Source organism: Ammospiza nelsoni, chromosome 1, assembly GCF_027579445.1.
Source record: "Ammospiza nelsoni isolate bAmmNel1 chromosome 1, bAmmNel1.pri, whole genome shotgun sequence".
NCBI lineage: Eukaryota > Metazoa > Chordata > Aves > Passeriformes > Passerellidae > Ammospiza > Ammospiza nelsoni.
This window is the reverse complement of record NC_080633.1, coordinates 114,094,884-114,116,695: the sequence shown is the minus strand read 5'-3', so window position 1 is coordinate 114,116,695 and position 21,812 is coordinate 114,094,884. Positions and strand designations below refer to the sequence as shown.

At 40.5% G+C, this 21,812-nt stretch overlaps 1 protein-coding gene across 1 annotated transcript in view; it reads left to right on the top strand.

The window, feature by feature from the left end:
* The first annotated feature begins 1,791 nt into the window (after nucleotides 1-1,791).
* The window catches only part of ALKAL1 (ALK and LTK ligand 1), a 31,959-nt gene continuing 11,938 nt past the window's right edge, over nucleotides 1,792-21,812 (top strand). Inside the window, exon 1 of the mRNA XM_059490478.1 lies at nucleotides 1,792-2,098. Within this exon, the coding sequence (XP_059346461.1) occupies nucleotides 1,792-2,098 (307 nt within the window). The remainder of the gene's footprint in view (nucleotides 2,099-21,812) is intronic.

Genomic DNA, 21,812 nt, shown 5'->3' with positions numbered 1-21,812 from the left:
TGTCTGGTAAAATTTGAAAAATGTATATTGCTTTTCAATCTGTCAAGACCACCTGGATACAACTGCTCTCTGAAAGTTGAGATTGTATTGACTAATTTTTGCCTGATCTATTTAGGGTTTTAGGAGGCAAGGTTTTAAACCTGTGGGTTTAATGGTTTTGTTAGGTCACTACCTTTTTTGTGAGCTTTTCATTAAGTGTCATCGTCAAAAATTAAAAGAGCTGTTTTGAAGAAGCAAACTTTTACACGATTCATGGTTTGTGAATTCACCTGCCAAAGACAGACTACCACTTTCCTTGACATCAAAACAGAACCAAATTTATACACACTTCAGACTTTGCTCACGGCTTCTTGGTTCAATAAAAAAAGGGGGGAATTAAATAGTTTCCTTGTTGTACTCCCAAGGGAATCCCGCTAAGTTAAAGCACATTTTAATCTCTTGAGCCGGCAGCTTTATTAGTAAGCGTTCCCCAATCTTCGGGGAAATCTAATTTCGCAAATAGATCAGAGTCACTTCAAACGCAGCTTTCAGTTGCCATCCACCGGGGGACAAACGGGGAGGAGGAAGTTTGTCAGAAAAGACCCTCTCTGAGCCCAAGAGTGATTACCAGAGGTGTCTCCATCGACTGCCACCCACCTAAAGTCGATAGTACTCAGATGAGTACGCCGGTGTGGACTATATAAGAGAAGCGCATGGCCCTGAAGGGCGCATCCCCCATCTCCGGGCGCAGCACCGAGCGCCCCACTCCGCGCCCGGCGGAGCCTCCGCGGGCACTCGGGCTCTGCGCCGGCGGCACCGCAGCTCGCTCCGCAGCCCGCACGCACCCGGCCGCGCTCGCCTCTGCCTGAAGGTAAGCGGCCCCAGCTGGCCGGCTCTCCGGAGGGGATCTCGGCGGGGAGCGAGGAGGTGCCGCTGCCCCGGCAGCGAGCCGCGGGTCGCTCCCCGGGTAGTGCCGGGTTTGCCGTGCGCCCCGGCACGGCAGGGAGCGAGAGAGGGAGGGAGAGCCCGAAGCCGTCGGGGAAAGCCGGCTCCCTTGAGGCTCCGGTTAACTCCTTCTCCCAAGAGGATTTGCAAGGCAGGCCAGCTAGAAAACAGTTTGTAAATAACAGAATTTCCCTCCCTCCCTCTTAATCCTGCCCGTTCTCTATAATTAGAATAGCTTACTTAGGGCATTAAGTGCTGCTCTCGAAGCCGCAGCCTGCGGTAATTGTTTTCGCCCTTTCTACCCTGACGTGCAGCACTTCCAATGTAACCTGCTTCTCAGTGAACTCCATCCGGCTGCCGTCCGTGCTCGCTCCCCGAACCCCGGTGTGGCAGTGGACAAGTCTGCCCCATCGCGGGGGCTCCGCCGGCAGAGCCCGCGGGCGCGGGGACTCCGGGGCCAAAGGGAGCCGAGCAAATCCCCCCAAACCCCGCACCGCGAACATGTGCGGCGCGCTCAAAAACCTTCCCCTAATCCGTGTCTATTAAACGCAGCCTCCGCGGAGCCGGGCGAGCGCGGCGGCACCGTACGGGGCTGGCGGGGCCGGCGGGTGGCGGCATATCGGTGTCCCCGCTCCGCGCCCCCCGGTGTCCCCGCTCCGCGCCCCCTCGGTGTCCCCGCTCCGCGCCCCCCTGTGTCCCCGCTCCGCGCCCCCTCGGTGTCCCCGCTCCGCGCCCCCCGTGCCTGGCCCCGGGCGCGGAGCGGCGGGCGGGGGTGCCCCGGGCGCGGCATGGGGGGCGGGCGGGTGGGGTGCGGGCCGGGCCCGGTCTGACCGCCTTCGCTCTCTGCCTCCTCCCAGCGCCGCAGAGATGCGAGGGGCGAAGAAGCGGCAGGCGCTGCCCGCCATCGTGCTCCTGCTGCTGGCCTCGGCCCCGCCGCCGCCGGGCGCCGAGGGCAGGGACGTGCCCGCCGCCGGAGCCGAGCGGGGGGCGCTCCTCGACATCCTCCTGCAAGCCCTGGGCGACGAGGGCCGCCCGCTGCCGCCCCGCCCGCCGCGCAGGGAGCGGGTGATCTCCCGGCGCTACAGCGGCGGCGGTGCCCCTCCGACAGAGCCCCGCGCCGCCGCCGCCGCCGCCCCGCCGCCCCCGCGGCTCCTCGCCGCCGCCCGGCACGGAGGTAAGAGACAGGAGCCCCGGGATGCAGCCCCCTCGGATCCCGTCCCTGCCGCTGCCTCCGGCGGCCGAGCCCGACGGCTCCTTGGCCGGCGCGTCCCGCTGCGGAAGGGAGGGGGCGGGCGAGCGGAACGCGGGTCGGGGATGCGCTCCCACTGCCGGGGCAGCGCGGCGGGGGCTCTGCCTCGGCTGACTTCGAGCCCCGCTGAGGGCAGCACGGCCCAGCCCCGCTCCCCGGCCCGAGCTGTGGGGTATCCGAGACAGAAGGGAGGACAGGGTCACTGGGGCTTCGGCACCTTCGGCCGGGGGGTCAGCTGTGACCACCATTGAGCTACAGCCCCTCAGAGCAAGCTTTCCAACTTCCCGGTACTGCAGCGCAGCCCTGGGGGAGCCCTGTTTCTCCCCAGTCTGAGGAGTGCTGCTCTGATGGGCACAAAGAGAATGAATGACCAATCTGAGCAGCAGCTCTCTGGACGTACTCCTTTAAACTTCCTCTCCAACTTTGCTGGTTCCCATGTGATGCACTTCTCTAGTTTCACAGGGCAGGTGCAGAAGATGCAGACAGAGTTGGGCATGGGGCTTATTTCACCTTTCAGAGGATGCTCAGACTGGACAGAGAGCACTGGCTGGGACGGCCCAGGCCTGGCAGGGACAGCAGGGACAGTTCAGGACCAAGCACAGCTGCCTGGTGAGACACAGCTCAGGGCCAAGCACAGCTGCTTGGTGACAGTTCCACTGTCCTTGCCCAGGAGACTGACACTGCCAGGCTTGATGCAGAGCCTGCAAAAGCATTTCCTCCTGGAGTGGAGCTGCCTGAGGGCTTTGTGTGAGTTAGGATGGTGCAGTGCCACAAAAAAGGAGAATCTAGTGACTGTCCCTGGCTGTGGCCAACTAATATTTCTCTCTTGTTGCCTGCCACAGACCTTGCTGGAGAGAAACCACGCTGACGAAACCCAAGGAAGTTCAGTTTCTTAGGGATTTGTGTCCCTGGAGAGCGCCCTTGTGGCTGATGGCTGGTAATGGGTGAAGCTGAGATGCAGCCCTCCTCAAGTCTCACTGGCAGACTTTTTTTCTGTTCAGTAGCCTGTTTTAAATGAAATTAGGCTCCATTTTCGAAAAACTTGAAGTTGGGTGACAAATTGAGAATTTAATAGGAGAACAACTGATTGGTAGGGCGGCACTTGTGCAGGGAGATTGCTGCACATTCTAAAGAAACTGGGCTAAAATTTATCCATCAAAAAGTAAACAATGCTCTGGCCATGGAAGATTCTCATCTTGATCTGCTCCAGGTATTGCACTGTACATCTGTAAGGGGTTGTAATGTCCCAGTGAGCTTCCAGATATTCTTGCTTTTCCAGACCGTAAAGTCTCTGGTAATCATGGAAAGGCAGCCCAAACCAGATTGCCACGGATTTGTGTGCTGACTGGACAAGATGCTGCAGGTTATCAGCATGACTGGTCATAACTGTTTATTTACTGTGGCTTGAATTCTTTATGTGCTGTGGACAAGACCACAGCCCAAGGAAAAAAAGTAAAATGGTTTTTCACAGCAGAGTACCTGAAGTCTTACATTGTTCTTTTCAAGAGTATGAAAGATAGAGTAGTATAAACCTGAGAATTAGTCTCAGGTTTATACTTTGCCATAATTATTGCAAGAATTACTGTTATCAGGCAGTTTAAGGAAAAAATTCTGTTTTGAACGGCAGCCTCTCCCATTTGAGATATTTGCTCTTAACTAAATAATTCTATTTAACTATAGAAAGTAGAAATATTTCATAATATTTATATAACTTTGAAGGGGAATTTTCTTAAACCCATCAGTATTATACACAGTAAGATAGTGTTTTCTGTTAGTTATTACTTTTAATAACTATGTTGTACACAAAAGGAACAGATGAACATCCTTAGAGAAATTCTCCAGTTGTCCCTGACATAGGTACAGTGTCCTAGGGGCAGCCACAAAGGTAGCTGTCTCTCCAGCCTAGAAAGAGCAGATCTAAAGTTTAAATAATATTAGTCCCATTTTTATATTCATCTCATTTTTTGTTACCAACACCGAGGATACAAATTAGTACCTTTCATGATGGTGTGTACTTGTTTTTTGGGATAGAGGACTGTGACAAGTCTTTTCTTACAAGTAATTAGCCTATTTTTATAACTCCTGTCACCAACACATGAATGGCAGCTTTTTACTCCAGCTGGTAGTACCTGATCATCAGCTGAACAGAGGGCTTATCTCCCCCTCAGACAGGAAAGTTGTTGCATTCAGTTGAGTTTTCAGCCAAGCATTTGAAACTGGAGTTATGTATTTTGATTGTCTGTAGCTGCTGAAAATCAAACCCAAGTGTCTGATTTAAAAGACAATTGAGCAGCTAATTACTTCTTTTGTTTGAAACAAAAAGCTTCTGAAGTAGTGCTGTATACAGAACAGAGAATGCAAGACAAATGATTTCTGTGTGTTTTCTCTTTTCTTTGGGTCTTTTCTGAGGATGCCACTCTGTATTATCAGTGAGTTAAATAGCAGGAGGACTAAAATGTGCTTCCCCTCCTGTTCTCTCATTCCCTCACTTTCAGGACTCTCTCCAGCTTTAGTCTAGCCACTCACTGAGCTGCACCTCCTCAATCACCTTTCTTTTATTTCATTTAGGGGCTTGGTTATCTATTTCTATTGTGAGAAAGCTGACCTGGAGTACCACTGGGTAAATTCTAGGGCACGGGGCAAGTGGCTACAGCACATGTCCAGGGGAGAGCTCTGAGAGAGGATAGGACCTCCTCCTTAGATTGATGGGGTCCTGCTCATTTAGCTCAGGCTGTAATGGAAAAGCACAGCACCCACAGGGCATCTTTGATGAGGCAGGAAAAAGAAGAGTGAAACACTGACCTGTCAGACATTGTACATGTACCACTCAGTTCAGATGCTTAAAGGGGATATGAAAGCAAGAGTGGTTTTGTTCTGTGATTTCCCATCTGGATGTTGCCTGCAGGTGGTTCATGGACAGCTCCTGGGCCAGAGCTATGCCATGGGAATGAGTTGTGCTCTACTTCCTGTGATTTTGTCACAGGCAAAGGGGCAAGCCTGAACAGAGTGGACACTCAAACCTGCTCAGCTGTGTGGGACAGTGTGATGCTCTGACCTGCCTGCAAAGGACTCTTTAGGTCTTTCTTGCCCCTTAATAACCAGGGTTATATTCCATGTCATGTGCTTCTTAACCATTAGAAAATTTGTGTCATGGTTCTTGTATGACCCAGAACACTAACAATGCAATAGAAATACCAGTTTCACCAACACTTTAGCTGTCTTAACTTCTTATTTCTTTTATCCCTACATGTTCAAAAGTATTATCTCACACAGATCTGTCCCTGTTTTTCTTGGTGACCTGGTTAATGAGAATGAGCACTTACTCTGAACAGTACCTTTAGAAGAAATTCCAGCTACCCAAAAAGCAAGCTTCGTATTTTCTAGGATTCCTGGTAGGATGACACTAAAAATACAAGTTGTTCCTTAGAGTTATTATATCCAGGATGATTAAAATTTCTGTCATAACATCCTTTACTTGCCTGATTTCCATGAAGTTATCATGCTTGAGTGTGATTTTATATTTTTCACTAAGTGTCTTAAAGTTTTTTAGTCTTAGTGATGAAAGCTCTTCAATGGGTAATCTTTTTTATAACCATCCCCTGCTTCTGATGCATAACTGTGGTCAGCTTTTTTTATGAAGAAAGCATGTATTTTCACAAAGGGAAGATTCAGCTTCAGGTTATTTTTGGATGTCACGTCAGGGGAACTAGAATAGTTTGTCATTCTTCTTCGATTTTCTTTGTTACATTTATCCAAACACTTTCCTCAAAACCAGAATAGCTTCCATGTAATTAGATTTAAAGAATCTTAAGAAATAAAAAAAATCTGCTTGACTATTCTTTCCTTACATATTGCCCACCACAGTGGAGAAAGGAACTATCTGAACTTACAAGTGTTAGGGAGCTGAAATTTCCCTTTTGTCCTGGGAGACCAACAAGACATTTTAAAACATTTTGAGTAGTCATTTTTCAAGCATGAAGGAATGAAGACAAATATTGCTCTGAGTTTAAGAGTATGTTCAAATTAGCCTCCTGAGCATATCTACTTCAGATTTAGAATAACATATCAGAGAAGAGAATTTGGCCCTCAAAATATTTAAACTTTGAGGGTGCACTTAGGAGTTCAGTTTAATGCCAAAATTTCTTACACATCAGCAGCAGAAAACTAAATTGTGCTATGACATAGTGCTAGTTTAACCATTATTCACCATGAATTAAGTTTGAAAAATATGTTTGAAGTTTATTTTAGTTTATGGTTAAATCAAACTCATGTATCCTATGTAAGGCATAAGAAAAGTTTTGGTGTTTTTCCTCACTTAAAGAAATCTCCTGTAATGATAATTTCTCCTGTAGTGATAATTACAGCTGGAAGTCCCAAATTCTGAAAAATCTGCTGTGCCTAACACAAAACTACTTCAGTGAATGTAATTACAGATCTGGAATAAAAAAAGGGGACCATTAAGGAATGTAAACTTTGTCTCTAAGAAATTAAAATATATGATATGACATAACACAGTGTTCTTTGTAATACTTAAGTCTCATCTGATAATTATTCCTGTAAATAAGCTAGTGGGGTTTTTTTGGGTTTTGTTTTTTTTTTTTTTTTTTTTTTTTTTTACTGTATTGCGTTAACAGGAATTGCTGGGCATTCAGGAGACTTAGAAGCTTAGAAGAAGATAAGAGTTAATAAAAATTATAGAGAGTTTGGTGGGAAGAACCATTATCTCTGCTTGTACCATGGTTAGGTGTCAGTTCCACCCAAAAAATACCAGCCAGCAGGATAGATTTTCATTTCCTTTGATGAAAGGAAGTCCCAAACACTGCAGAGATTGTCTGTTCCTTCAGTTCTGCACAGTGCTTGGACCAATCATGGTTATGATGGCTTTGAGATCTGTCACACCACTGCTACATTCCTGTCCCCACTTGCTTGGGGTTTTAGGTGTATTGTGCAAAATGCCTTTTAACAGCAATACTCTGTGCTTGGCAAATAGAACTGCCAGACAGTAGAGCCAGGCCACTGAACAAAAGGCATCTGAAGTCTGAGATGAGACAGAAGTCTTCCATATCGTGGTGGAGAATGTCAGGCCCATGGACCAACCCTGAGAGCTGATGAGGGAGTGAGCAAAGATAAAATGTAGTTATTGCATACATGGAGACCTAAAATATAGTGAAGTATAGAGCAGTGTTTCAAATGAAGTGAGCTCCAAGGGGTTTTGCTCTCACTCCCATTAATCCCAGTGAAGGATTTCTGAGGCATTATGCTGTCCTGGCACAAAAAGGGAGAAGCCTCATTGAACTGCAGTACCCTGAGCAGCAAACATTTCAGAGTGCACTGTGCTGTCCCAGGAGCAAGATAGGATGTCAGCATATGGAAAAGCTTTTCTGTTGAGCTATTGCTTTGATAAATATGAGGAGGTCTTCTGGGTTTTGTTTTAGTCCCATTTAATATTTTTACAAGACTTGTATTTAGCACAACAAGAAACCCAATTACTAGTGTGTGCAGCTCTGGCCCCAAAAAAGTGAATGTCAGAATTTTCACTGTATTACACCAGGACTTCTCCAATATGCAGCAAAGTGAATAGCAAAGAAAACAGAAGTTTGGTTTCAAAGTAAATCTGCATGCATTACCATCTGTAGTTGAGGAGCAGCATGAATTTTGTATTAGTCTAGCTTGGCCCTGAGCCTGTGAGCAAATTGAAGAGCTGATATACATACACATATGTATGTGTGTGTGTATATATATATATATATACACACACACATATATATAGACAGATATATCCATATATATATACACATATATATGGTGTGTTTTTTTCCTTTACATTATGCACAATTTGATTTTTCTATCAAGAAAGAATGGCAGGTGTTTGTGTTTTTGTAGTTTGTTATTTCAGGTGCTAGTCTGTCAGGGAGAGCCTCTGAGAGGTGGGAGAAGGGCCGTGCACAGGTATAAGGCTTTGTAATACATTTATTGTTTGATAGGAAGCCTCTAGCCTCACACCATTTCAAGTGTGGAGATGATGTTGCTTTTTAAATAAGCACGTATACAGGGAAGAAGATATGAAAAAAAGAATTATACATACATCCACGCATCTAGGCACACAGACTCCTCTTTTAATTAATAAGGTTTGAGGGCAATGTGCATGAGAATGATGTGATGTTTTGGACCCACATGTGATTTAAGAGATATAATTGGTGAATTATATCTCTTAAATCACATGTGGGTCTAAAATTATGTTATTAATGTGAATAATATTATTAATGTGAATTATAAAGGCTTATCTTTTCTGAAGTACTTAACTCAGCATAAAAATAATTGCAAAGTAGTGATCACTGTGGAAAGTTATAAACAAAACTTCATAGCCAATGAGATGCTCGAGAAAGATGCACCATCTACAAAAAGAGCCACTGAGAGGCTGCAGAGAGAAAGGAGTGACTGGCTCCATGCCTAAAATATATGCAAGGCCACTGTTTGCATTGAGATCATTTTATTCTTAAAGAAGATCTCTCCAAGTCACTTAAAAGTAGTTTTTGGGAGGGGAAAAGATCCCCCTTCTTAACACCTGTTTTCTAGAAAAATAAAATTTTTGGAGGTTTATCAAGTACATTTCACAGAAGTAAAAATACCCCAAAACTGAAATGGAACATTATCCTATATGAATTATTTGTAAGACTTGTTTTAAAACATACTGAATAAGTACACTTCAATAGTCATGATAAATATCTTCTTTTTCATTACATGCATTCAGATGACATCGTACTGAAAAAAAAAGAAAGAAAACAGCTCAGTTGTTTGCTTATGTTTGGCTTTGGTGGTTGATGGTTAGGCCTTTCTATCCAATTTAAGGATGAGTGCTTCATTTTGTCACTTGTGAATTAGAGGTTACTACTTTTGTGTATGTCCTAGAGGCTATTTACTCAGGTTTTGTGGGTTTTTAATGTTGGCCAATTGGAAAACAGTTGCTCTAGTGAGGAGTTTAATTGACTATTGATTACATACTGAGGGCACAATTCTTTAGGTTATAAACAAGATTTAACACATGAAGGATCCAAGCATTTGATTGACTAGTGTCCATTTTGATATTATCCTATGTTTTAGTATGTCTGTTTGTGTAAAGAAGTCATTGATGTGCAGTGCTCCACTGATTTTACCAAAAACGGTGCTTAAAAATGTATTTGCTTAGTATGGGCTTTAACACCAGTGAAAATACTGTTTGGAGTTACAAATTGTGGCTACTATTTGATCCTAATTCTTTGTTTTTAAAGACAGGGTCAAAATGTATGTAGCCAAGCAAAAACCTCTCATGGTAAAGGCACAATTTTGAATGCTAAGAACAGTTAAACTTTTTTTTGTGTCTTGCTGTTGTTGTTGTTTTTTGAAGTCTAGTAAGTTTTTCTTTCTCAATTCCAGTAAGTTGGTTCTAATGCATTTTAATATGTGTTGTCTTACTACATGGTTTGAAATCTGTGTCTTTGGCTTAAAGAAAAACATTTAAAGTTACATCAGCAAAGCAATTATTGTCATGTTCCTTGCAGATTTTAGACAGCATTCTGAGTGACATAGCACAAATCTAATTAAGGCTTTGCTACTCAAATTATTTTCTCCTTTTTTACTCAAGCCTCTAAAATAAAGTATAAAAGCAAAATAAAACCCTACTGGAAAACACCCAGACAATTTTTCTTCCTTAACCTGCACTGTTTATGATGACTTTGAAATGAAGTGTCAGAAAATGCCTCCTTGTCAGTATATGTGGCAGTAGTGGATGTATGCCCTGGATTAGTAAAACCCTTAAATCCCATTGGATTAAAATAAGTAAGGAGATAGCTGTGATGTTATTACTCTAATCATGATAGAGTAATTACTTCTTAGTCTGTTAATCACATAGCATGCCTAATACATGAGAGACTTCTCTGCTGTCACAAATTTCAATTCAGGAAATTTAGGAAAAAGATTTTCAGAACTTGTCTTTCACACAGTAAATTAAAAGTGATGACTAATAAGAGGGTTTCTTGTCACCTTCAGGGAAACCTTCTGGGTCAGAAGTCAATCTAGAGCAGGATAATTGCCTGCATTTGATACTAGGCACCTAAAGTTTCAATAGACCTCTTTGTCACCAGTAAATTATCAAAGTACCACAATTTGGGCTTCCCATTATTATATGATCAAATACCAGGTGTTTATATAAAGATAACATGTACAGATTTCCCCCTTTATTCAGTACCAAGTCACTTTTCTAGATATCAGTCAACTTTCATTCTTTCAGAAAAGGGATCACTACAAAATAAATAATTTGTGTTGATAGGACTGGCAAAGTTACGGCAAATTTACACTCATATCTGCTTCTCATGAACAGGGTGGCTCCACATTACCTACATGATGGAGTCACTCCATGCATGGATGTGTGATTCAGCTGCATGGGAATATGGAGGATCACTTATGTAAGATGCAGTGAGGGCTTTAAAAATCATTGAAATAAATCCTAGCTACACATTTATACTGAAGTCCACTGTTCCAGAACTGAGCATCTAATGGCAGAAGAGCCATCTTTACTTTTTGCTGGGATAGCTGTTTCTTTCCTGTCAGAACAAGGAGTGAGAGAAGGAGAAAATCTGGACATTAAATATTACAAATATGTTAAGTATTATCTTAGAATAAATAGAAAACTTCTCAAGTATTAGGGGACCACTTTCTTTGCAGTCACACTCTATCTCAGAATGCCAGGATAACAGTGACAGTGGTATAAAAAAATCAGAGAAATGTTAAAGTTGCTCAGTCACAAACTATAGAAAGTGTTTTCTGCTTTTTAATTTAAGGTTAGCTCTTTCTGCTCAGTACCTTTTGGCCCACTGAAATGTATGTTTGCATGTATATTACACCTGTTTATGAAGATCAAACTTCCAGTATTAGTATGTGTAACTAGCTCACTATCTTTGATTCATTTATATGTAATATTCACATAAAATATTTTGATCTTAGTTATGCTTTATAAGATGTCTCCTTATGTGACTATGATAGAGTAAAATGACCTTAGCTTGAATATAAACCTGACATATGATCCCTGGAAACATCTTTAAAGTAGTAGTTTAGAATAAAGTATCTAAGATGGAGAAATGGTACATTATTAATCCACCTGTGACAGTTCTGTATCTGTTCTAATTTGGAAAGAAATAGAAACATTTCTAAAATAAGCACAGGAAATGTAAAGTACAGTTGGAAATGTAAAGTACAGTTAAACATTATCATTTGCACAGCAATCAACCTGGAGCCTATTCATATTTAGAAAAAAGAGCAGGGTCTAATTAAGCTCTGGCAAACTCAGTTCTATTTCCTTTCACACCAACAAGAGTTTGCTGTGTTTGTCAGTGCTCAGTTTGGCTTGCATGCAGTTAAGCACATGTCATCAGTTTTCATTCAGTCAATTCAACTGGTTCATATATTGCCTTTGATGTATTGCAGCTGTTCTTGTGTTTAATTTATGCAAATATTCCAAAATCTACATTTATTAGCAGCCATGATAGCTAAACCAAAATGTTTTGCATGGAGTCCTGCAGAATTGCGCAAAGTGAATTTCCTCTTAATACTTAGATATATGTCATGTCTGTATTTTATCCTATGAGCGGTTTTGCCTTCAGTCAGGAGCCCTCCAATAACTTTCCAGGCAGAATTTGGAGTCTCTGAATTCATCTGAAATATCATTTGAAATATCTTGATAGTTTAATGATTCTGAGTAGCTAATTGACAAATTAATGAAAGGCATTTTCTGTTGCATAAAAAAATAGAATTTTTTTCAACAGATCAATTTCAATTCTATAGAATTGAATAGGGAACGATAACTTCAGTAAATAATGCCTTGAATAGTTCAATCTGTTTTTTCTATATGCCTCATTATTTTCAGTGAATTATCCTTTTGTAAGTTTAATGAACAATTAGCATTGTAATACATCTTTCCTCTTGGAAAGGGGGAAGTACATATTCACAGCTTAATATTCAAAATAGCAAGGGTTTCAAAATCCCCAAATTTTCTCATTTCAATTATTTGAGGAATATGCCATCCTGTTTATTAGATTTTTTTTGAAAGAGGGATCTTTTGCTTAAACTCTGTAGTGCAGATCTGTAATAATTTTGAGATTTTTTTTTCTTTACTTTTTAAAATAAATATGTATTTTATTGTTTTACATGCTCACATCTCTGGCAGAGGAGAAAGGAAAAAAGATGAAGTATGCACAGAGTATGTTAACCTAGATCTTTATCCTTTCTAGTTTTAACTGTTTTCTGAAGTGATTGCTAATAGTAATAGCAGAAAAGTAACCACATACTCTACAATTGGCTTATTTCTTGATCCCACAGCATTTTCTGATGGAAACAGGGATTTGCTGAGAGGGAAAAAAAAAATCCATCCTTCTTAATGTTCTTTTGCCAAGCTAATATAAGGGTCTCCACAGGCAAGGATTAACTAATACAAATATGCTTTCTGAGCAGCTATTGAAGAATTACTAATAAACATAATTACAGCTGAGTTCAAGATATCCAACCTTGTAAATATATCCTGGTATAATTTCATTACGCTTGACTGAAGCCCTAGAAGAAGCCAATGCTTCAATCTCTTTGTTCAAGTCTTAATGAATTATTGGAAAGTGGCTGATTAAAAAGCATTGAATCAGAAGAGGCTGCTGCATTTTAAATGTTGCTCTCTTTGATGTTGTTTACCTCCCAAGTTGACTCATTTCCTTGGCCAAAAAGCTCTGCACATGAGGGTCTGAGCCTACTTTTTTGGACCATTATACTGTTTTGAAAGATAATTGGGGTAGGTAGCTCTTTGTTGAACATTATAAGTGCTCACTGGAACTCACACCTTAGAATAGAATTCTCCCCAGAAGTGGGGCACGACTGTATCGTAGCTAAAGGGGATAAAATGAAATAAGTGAGATGCCCAAGCAGACTTTTAACTTCTTAGAAACCACACTTTCCATACTTCTTTTTTTTTGTTCTTCTGTTTGGTAAACCAGTTTGTTACCAGTTTCCAGTTCCCTCCAAAATCGATGACTCTTCAGCTGCCCAAGGCAGAGTCTATAATGTGAAAATATCTGTTTGTGACACTGAAGTCACCGTGAGGCACTGGGGAAGACCTGTGGCCTACACTATGTACCAGCATATACTTGTGGAGACCTCCAAATCTTTGTTAATCAGAAAAGAGCAGAGGCATAAGGGATTAGGATGTAATGCATTTTGAGATTGGACCCAGATCCTTGACAGTCTGAACATATTCAAAGGTGTGGATGAAGTTTGAATAATTGGTGATCCCTTCATAATGTCTTAGCATTGTCCATTGCATCCGGCAGCACACATAGGAGGCAATCCCTCTGTGAGCCTTCACATTTCCCAGCAGATCACTTCCACACCGCATTGTTGCTTAAAGTAGAATCAACTAAGTGCAGTATCCTGATTCTTTTCACCTCCATTAAACTAGTCTCACCTTAATTTCTTCTCATTGCATGCATCCCCTACAATAGCATAGAAGGAGCCGTAAGGTTCCCCACTCAGACAATGGTTGACAAACACTCTGTTCAGATTGTGTGGAATTTTTCAGTTGAACCTGTCTTCACCCTCTGCTCTCTTAGAGTGGAGATGGGGGTTAAGAGGTTGGCATGCTTGGATTAAGGCTCTTTAGGGGTGACCTTGCACTTTGATTAAAGTATTAAGCATGGTCTGCACAGATAGAAGTGACCCAGAGTACATGGGTTTAGAGCTTCTGAGGTATCTCACTGGTGACATACCCTGGAAGAATCCTCAGTTGTATGTCTTCTGAAATACCACAGAAGAAGCACCAGAGCAGACCATGCCTTTACCTCAGTCACAATAGCCGAAGGATTATTTAAAATTAACCATATAGGTTTAATTTGAAGAGGCAAGTATACAGGCTAAAGATATTTGAAGCATGGTAATGAGGAATGTAGCCCAGGCCTAGTAATTTACTCTTTCTCATAAGAGTATGGTAAATATTCAGAGGGTGAAATAGAGGAGGAAATACCATGAAAGCTGATTTTGCCAGTTGGGTAAAGACTTATTCATGCTGGTAGAATCTCCAGCTGGGAAAATCCATGGTGTTATGGACTCTGTGCCACCAGAACAGAAAAAAGGGCTGGCTCAGAAAAGAGAATCTGGCTCAAAGAACTTAAAATAAATATCAGATGTCAGAGCTGTGACTTAATTGTTTAGCTAAGTAGATCATGTGAATTACACACAGATTGAGGACCTGGTTTTGCTCCTGTTGAAATCAAGGAGAACAGAATCAGGACATATTCTCCTTCCAGCATTTTTCAGTCCTCAAAAATGTGTTCTTTGAGAGTACACCAGCACCTAGATTAATTGCACCAGCCGAAAATCCAGAGACCTGCTTCTATACAACTGCTTTGTGGTTTATTGCTCTAAACATAAGCAACAAGACTAAACAGAACCTATTTTCTTAGTTGCTCTTGGTTTTTATTCCAACAAAAACAATGGATTCTGTCACTAAGTGCGGCAATTGGAACTCCCAGTTCACACAGTGGTTTTTGGCAGTTGCCAGTCTTAAAGAGATACATTGAGATGTACACTTATTTTCCTCCCTTTATTGCACTCTTGCATTACAGCTCTTCCAGTCTTGGAATTAGACTTGTGCCCCAGCTCACAGACATTAGCTTATAAATATCCCCTTGGGAAACTGGACTTTTGAAAGACTTATAACTTTATAGAGATTTTTTTTCTTGTAATGAACATCTAAGAGATTTGTTACTTTTATGAATAAAAGGAGAATTTTTTAATCACACCACTTTTAATCTTACACTAATGAATGCTTCATTTAGTATTTTAAAATTCTCTATTAAAAATTAAAAAAAAAACCAAACACCCCCCCCCCATATTTAATTATGAAGGCCTTATAAGAGTGAGGAAAATATCCAAAGAAGGACATTAGCACCTGAAAACTTGAAAAGAATTTTTAGCTGTAACAAAAATTAAATTACCTGGAGCTGACTGACAATCTTACATTCAGGAAGAATGGGATTGTTTTGGGACAAGACTTCACATGTACAATTGAAACACATTTCCATTATCTGGCTAAGATCCTTTGCATAGTACTAGTGACAAGGTGAAATACTGGTAGACGTGTGACAGAAAAAAAATATTTGGAAACTTCTACAGCCAATTTATAGACTGACATATATTTGTACAAATTGTGTCTGGATGATGAATGACTTGGTACAGCATGTAACTGATACATTACAAAGGAACAGAGCAGAGAGAAATTATTTAGTATCATATTTCTAGACATACTTGGAAGATGCTGTGGGAAATATTCTGATTTAGATAGGGCAGTTCTTACGTGCTGGTTTCTGCATTCATACTGCAGCTAGGGCTCAGCTTCTTTAGGCTTGTGATGATGATAATACCATTAGAGTAGTCTTTTAACCAGAACTGAGCTGTGATTTCATTTTCTGAAATATGGAAGTACAGTGTCTAAGCACTTAGTGAGCAATTATGTTTCCTTCAAAAATGGTGAATTAATTGAAGAAAAATCAAAGTTTGAGGGGAAGAGGAGGAACATAATATTCTCAGTGCTGAAAAATGTGTATAGTTCACAGCAGAAGAAGCTATCCTCCCCATTCCCTGTCCACCTATCCTGACACTTCAGACACAATTAAATGTTTCTTGTAGCTTGAGTGGGTTAGCTCCCACCAGCTTCAGGTTATGCCCTTCCCACAGTCCAGAGCCCAGTCTTGGAGGAGCCAACTTTAGGGATAATCTGTTGCCCTTAAGAGGATGTTGAACTGGTGGCTGGCAAGCCCTCTCAGGCTGTAAATAGTCATTGCTGTGCTGAGGTGGGAAGGCCTCCCTGGAATTACTGTTCATACCGTTAGTCGTCTTCATAGCAGCGATTGCTAACTATTCCTGTCACTCTCTGTGCTAACTATTCCTGCCACTCTCTGCCCCCACTCACAGCTCTGCAGAGTCCAGACAAGGTGAAGAGGCCAAGCAGAACACAAGGGAGGGGAGAAGGCAAAGGGCAATGGCTTGGCAAGGGTAGGGTAGACACAGGGAAGAGAGGGGGAAGTATCTGTCTGGGTCCTTACCATGGATGTGAACTGATCTGTATCATCCTCCCCTGATTGCAAGCCAACCTTTTCTGCTTCTAAGGCTACTGATGAGCCTTGGTTAAATATAGCTGTCATCCATAGCTTCTGAAGGATTGACCTTGGTATGAGTAAAGGTGGGAAGGTGTTTTGTATCCATTGAAAGTGCTCCAAGGGATAATAAGATGAACACCAAATACTCCTATGCCTGTTTGTCCTACTTTTTTTGTCTTACGTCTGGATGAATTTTCCAGCCTCTGCCCTTGCACTGTCACAGGTGCTTTTACTTTTGAGCAGTATGGTGATGTGGATCCCAGAGAGTGGGAAACTGAGAGTACATGAACAGTTGTGGTATCTCAAACATGGAGTTCAAGTCAGAAAGCTGGGAAATGACAGGACTTCTGTATTCTTTCTAGTTAGCAGTGTAATACTACGAAAAAGCAAACTGAAGTAAAATCAGTAGGTGCTTACTTTGTTTACTCTTACTGATCTGATTTTGTGAAAGGTTTTATTGAAAAATTGATTTCACCTGAAACACAGGAAAACCTGGAGACAAAAGCTTGTCTCAGAGGACTTTGTGTTTCTTCTCCTTCCTGCACTTGCATGAAAGAGGGCAGGTTTCCCCAGTCCATCCCACGTTGTGCTGGGGATGGACTGTGCTTGCAAGACTGCCATGATCCTAACTGCAATAGCACAGCATCCCTGGCCAGGGTAATCTGCTCCCAGTATGTCCTGTGATGTTTAATAGAGAGGTGCAAGGATTACAGGACTGAAGGTCTTGCTTTCTCAAAAAAGACTTCATTCATTTTCTACCATAGATGAATGGAGAAAAAAACTGCAGCAGTGAAGAAAATTTAGAATACAAATGAGCACAAATTTAGAACATAAATTTAGAATAGAAATGAGCACATAACGCCTTCTGAGACAGCAGCACAATTACGGCTCTGGTGCTTCAGAAAGAGAAAATTGAAAAAAATGGATTGCTTTAAAAGTTATCTGTCTCATGATGTACACCAAAGTTCATTTTCTTTTCCTAAAAACAGTGATGTTTTACAGTTTGAAACATCCAAAAAGGGCCTGAATAACAAGCAATTTTTTTCATAAGAACTAGCACTGAATCGGTAGGATGTTACTTACAGATTTGCCAGAAATGTGGCAAGGAGCTTGAGACATTTAATTTCTAAACCCAGGTGCTCCTTCGCATGTAGTAGTAAGTAAACTGAATTAATTCAGAAACTGACTCCATTTAGTGACTTGCAGTAAACAAAGGATGGAGGATTTAGGGATAAAACACTGTGGCAGATAAATGCACTTCTTCTCAAGGTTTAAGAACGTGTTTTGGTTCATGGTTTACAAGCTTGCATCGTTTTTAGGTAAGATGTAGGGTGTAATCAGAAGGGCTCCAGGAGAGAGTTAGAAGTAGGGATTTAAAGGGGAAATTATCCCTCTTAGACCATGATCCAATGGGGATGATAGAACATAAATTGGTAAATAAATTAAAATTGGTATTTCACATTTAGAATAATTTGGCTGAAGCCTATTGGATTTATTGAATCCAGCTATCAGCACATCCAAGAATCTTGTTCATAACCTTTTTCAAATAAATGGAATGTGCCTAGCTAATGTAAGACTTCTCTTGCCTGTTTATCAGTTATTAGAGATAAAAAAGTACCCCTTTATTCTTGAAGAAAGATCCGAGTCACATCATTTGTGTTACTATTTATATTACAGTATGTACAGAATTTTCCATACTATTTTTAAGAGTGTTCCTAAAATTTACTGCCCTATTGCTCAAATAAATTCTCTAAATCCAACTGAAATTATGTGTCTCACATTTGTAATTTTTTTTCTTGGTATCCACCTGAAGGTCTCTGTAATAACAATAAAGCTGAAAATTACTTGAGTTAAAAATGCCTTCTATAATTCTCTTGCAATTATATGAATGTGATGCTGATGAATGAGAGGGAGTATATGAACATCAGTAAAAGTAGAATTTTACTCTGGTCTCTGTAAAAAGGCAGCATTTCAAATTAAATTTCAAGATTATTTTTAGAAATCTTAAAAAAAAAAAAAAAGAACATTCCATTCCAAGAAGAAGGTGAATAGTGAGAAATTTGCTATACTTCAAATCTATTCACATCTGTAGTGTGCAGGGGTCAATCCATCAAACAAATTTTATGTGGCCATATCTACATAGATTTACAGACAAAAATCTAAGCATGTAGAACTAGGAAAGCTGTGTGCCTTTGCTCTTTGTATGTTTTTAACGGGCTTATTTTCACATTTTACTACCATTTGTAGATGTCCTTATCTGTTTTGGGGTTTTCCGTCAGTTTTAGGAATCCCACTGTGCAATAATTTACACATTTTTTTAAATGTCCATTATTTGCAGTATTGCAGTTTTGGTAGAACCAAGTTGATGCCCCTGAATGCCCTGTAGATAACAATCCCCCTGGTTTTAAGAGAGCAGCTGATATAGATAAGACTACAAAGGTGAGCAGGGGAGATGGGACATACATGAGTAGACGTTCTGGGGTAAGAGTGAATGGTTGACTCTGGAGCGAAGAGAGGACAAAAATAGAAATGGTGACTAAATGCCAGACTGTGATTTTGGAAGCTAGTGCTTCCTTTTATACCCATCTTTAGCATAGCTAATAACAACACTGATTTTTTTAAATGTAATACTCTTGACAATGTGGCTGACATGGTAAATTTCATCAACCACGACAAAAGCAGACCCCGGTAGGCTTTTTCTTTGCGGTCATTCCATTGTACCTCTAAACTGCCTGATGTCACAGCCCACTTCATTACTCAAGTTTATGGTGAATGTTCCAGAATAAAACCTTAACATTTTATATATGCAAGACCAGATATTCTGTTCATAACTAAAGTTGGGAGAATTTGAAGATATATCAATTAATCGGCGTTTAAGAAGAGTATTATTTGCCATGTTCACATCAGAAAAATATTACTGGAATGAATACCAAGGCAAGTAAGTGTTAAGTCATTGGTTTAAGTATCCCTAGAAGAACTGATTCAAGCCTGGACAAATAATTAAACATGGAAGCATGTATTAGACATGGGAGCAGAATTAGCATTTTTGGACTTGACTAATGAGGTATTGTAATATATCGCAATGTGCCTTCCAATTTCTGCATAAATAAAGTTGTAATGCCAAACAAAGATTTTATGGACAGCAAATAAGTCCAAAGAGATTGGAATAGTGTTTATAACTACTCTTTGAGAGGATAAATTGACCAAGTCATTAATTATGAATTCTTAATTGCACTCTATGCGTAAACCTTAAGCTCTGGAGTATACTTTGTGTTGTGGGAACTGAAAGGGCTCCCATTAGGCAGGGAAATGGGAAGCCTGATAAACTCTGCTCACAGAGCAGGAAGGTATGCATGAGTACTTTCAGCATATTCTACATTCAGTAGATGGCAGTGGTATGCAGTAATACATTAATTCTGGATTTTCTCTTGAGCAGACACTCTTGCCTCTGTGAATCAGGCTGTGTTGATTTGGGGATTTATCTGAAGCTTCTTCTTCCCCAGAAAATACTGAGGTACTAGATAATTCTTCACTTGCTAGAGTAGAAAGTGACAGAAAATGAAAAAAACACTGCTAAGTGTTTGTAATCTTCATTACACAGCACTTGGAGGAATCTGGTAAGTTTTGAATTTCAACAGTAATATTACATCCAAGAAGGAATGTGTCTGTCTGGAGCATTGACTCATTTTCCATCTATGCTCAGTATGTACACATCAAAGTCTCAAAACAAAAGTATTCAGCAAGTGGGAACTGTGTGTGTTACTTAACAGGAGTAGTAGCACGGACTTCTCGGAATACTGCGCACATAAATAGATATTTTCCCTTGTCTAAAGGAATGAATTGCAGATTTAGTGGGGGAAGCTGGATATGTGAGTCAGGGTGGGGGTGTATAAACAAAAAATTACGAAGATAATTAAAAGTTATTCTAAAACTTGTAATTTCAGAAAACTGGAAGTAAAAGAACAAAACAAAAGCAGAAATGCAGTTTATGTAATAGAAATTACAGATGAGTAGCCTAAGAGAATTAAAATACATCTTTTAAGTAGATGTTTTCTCATATGGCAGTTATTTCTAACTATAAAATGTTCAATGATTTATGATTGATAATGATGGAAGGATTTGTTCCTTTTTGCACAAAGGGTTTTTCCCCTCTCTATGGGAGATTTCAGTAGGAAAAGTGTTAAATCTATTAGTCTGTGGACTGAGCTGTAATACAACCGCAAATTCATCCTAAGGATTTTGAGTGCTTTTAAGGACCTTAGAATCAATTGGTGGTCCCTTAGCAGGGAATAAAAATGTCTCATTTTTTCAACAAAGTGCATGTTCCGCTTCTCTGCTGTTTCAGACACCCCATGTGTCTGAAAAACATCAGGAAAACATTTCAATCTATACTGATACATTTATTGTGTAGAGAACAAAAAATTATATCACTCTGGTGGCAATGGCATAGCAGCAAATACAATATAGCATTTCAGCCAAGCCAAAGCTGCTGGGAGCCCTCGGTTTTTCAGGTAAGGACTTTGTCCAGCCATGAGCCCAGAAGTAAGAGTTTTATGTAATCTGGTCATAACCAAAGTGTAAAAATGAAAGGAGGAAATTAAGACCTTTTAACTGGTTGGGGAACTGAAGAAAGAAGTATATGCTAATTGATTCAACCATGCTTGTGTCATCTGCTGCTGAGTAAAACACCTATGTTTTACTCCACACCACACTGAATTCTTATCAAATGAACATTGACTTTTTTTCTCCACTAGGATGCCTTATCTTTGCTCTTTGAATTGTTTTCTATTTTGAGCAAAACTCTTTTTAATCTGTTGTTAAACTGAGGCAGTACATCTATATCTAAAAGTTGTAGGAATAGTTATGAATGTAGATTAAATGCAGAGAAAGGATGCTTTGGGACATTAAGTTTTTGAATATATATATATTTTTAAACACTGTTTTTTCTAGGGTTTCACTCATATTTGGGACAATCATGCTGAGGATACTTTTATCCTGGCATTGCAATGTCATTCTATTCACTCATCTTTCCAGCATATCACTTTACTTGGGTATTATTATCATGTTCTGGTTGAATTCCATCTCTATTGCTTCAATTCTTCTGGGAACTTATAGAATTCTTTATGAATTTACATTTGCAAGATTTTGTTATAATTTTTATTTCCAAACATTTTATGTTCTGTGCTAAGTAAACCATGTTGACATTGTTGAAAGTATGCAAACCTCCTCCTCGTAGTTTTTCACCTTGATTTTTGCAGTAGGCAAGAGCTGCCATCTTTAGGCAAGGTGAAGAATTTGTAGAAAAGAAAAGCTTCATTCAAATAAATGTGACTTGTCTGTGAAAGTACTCGAGACAGTTTTGCTGACAGAGTTCCAATATTTTTGGGAGCATGAAATTTCAACCATTGCAAGATTTATTTGTATACTATGAACTAATAGAGCCTTTGTATAAGTTGAAACTTTGGAGAGTCTTG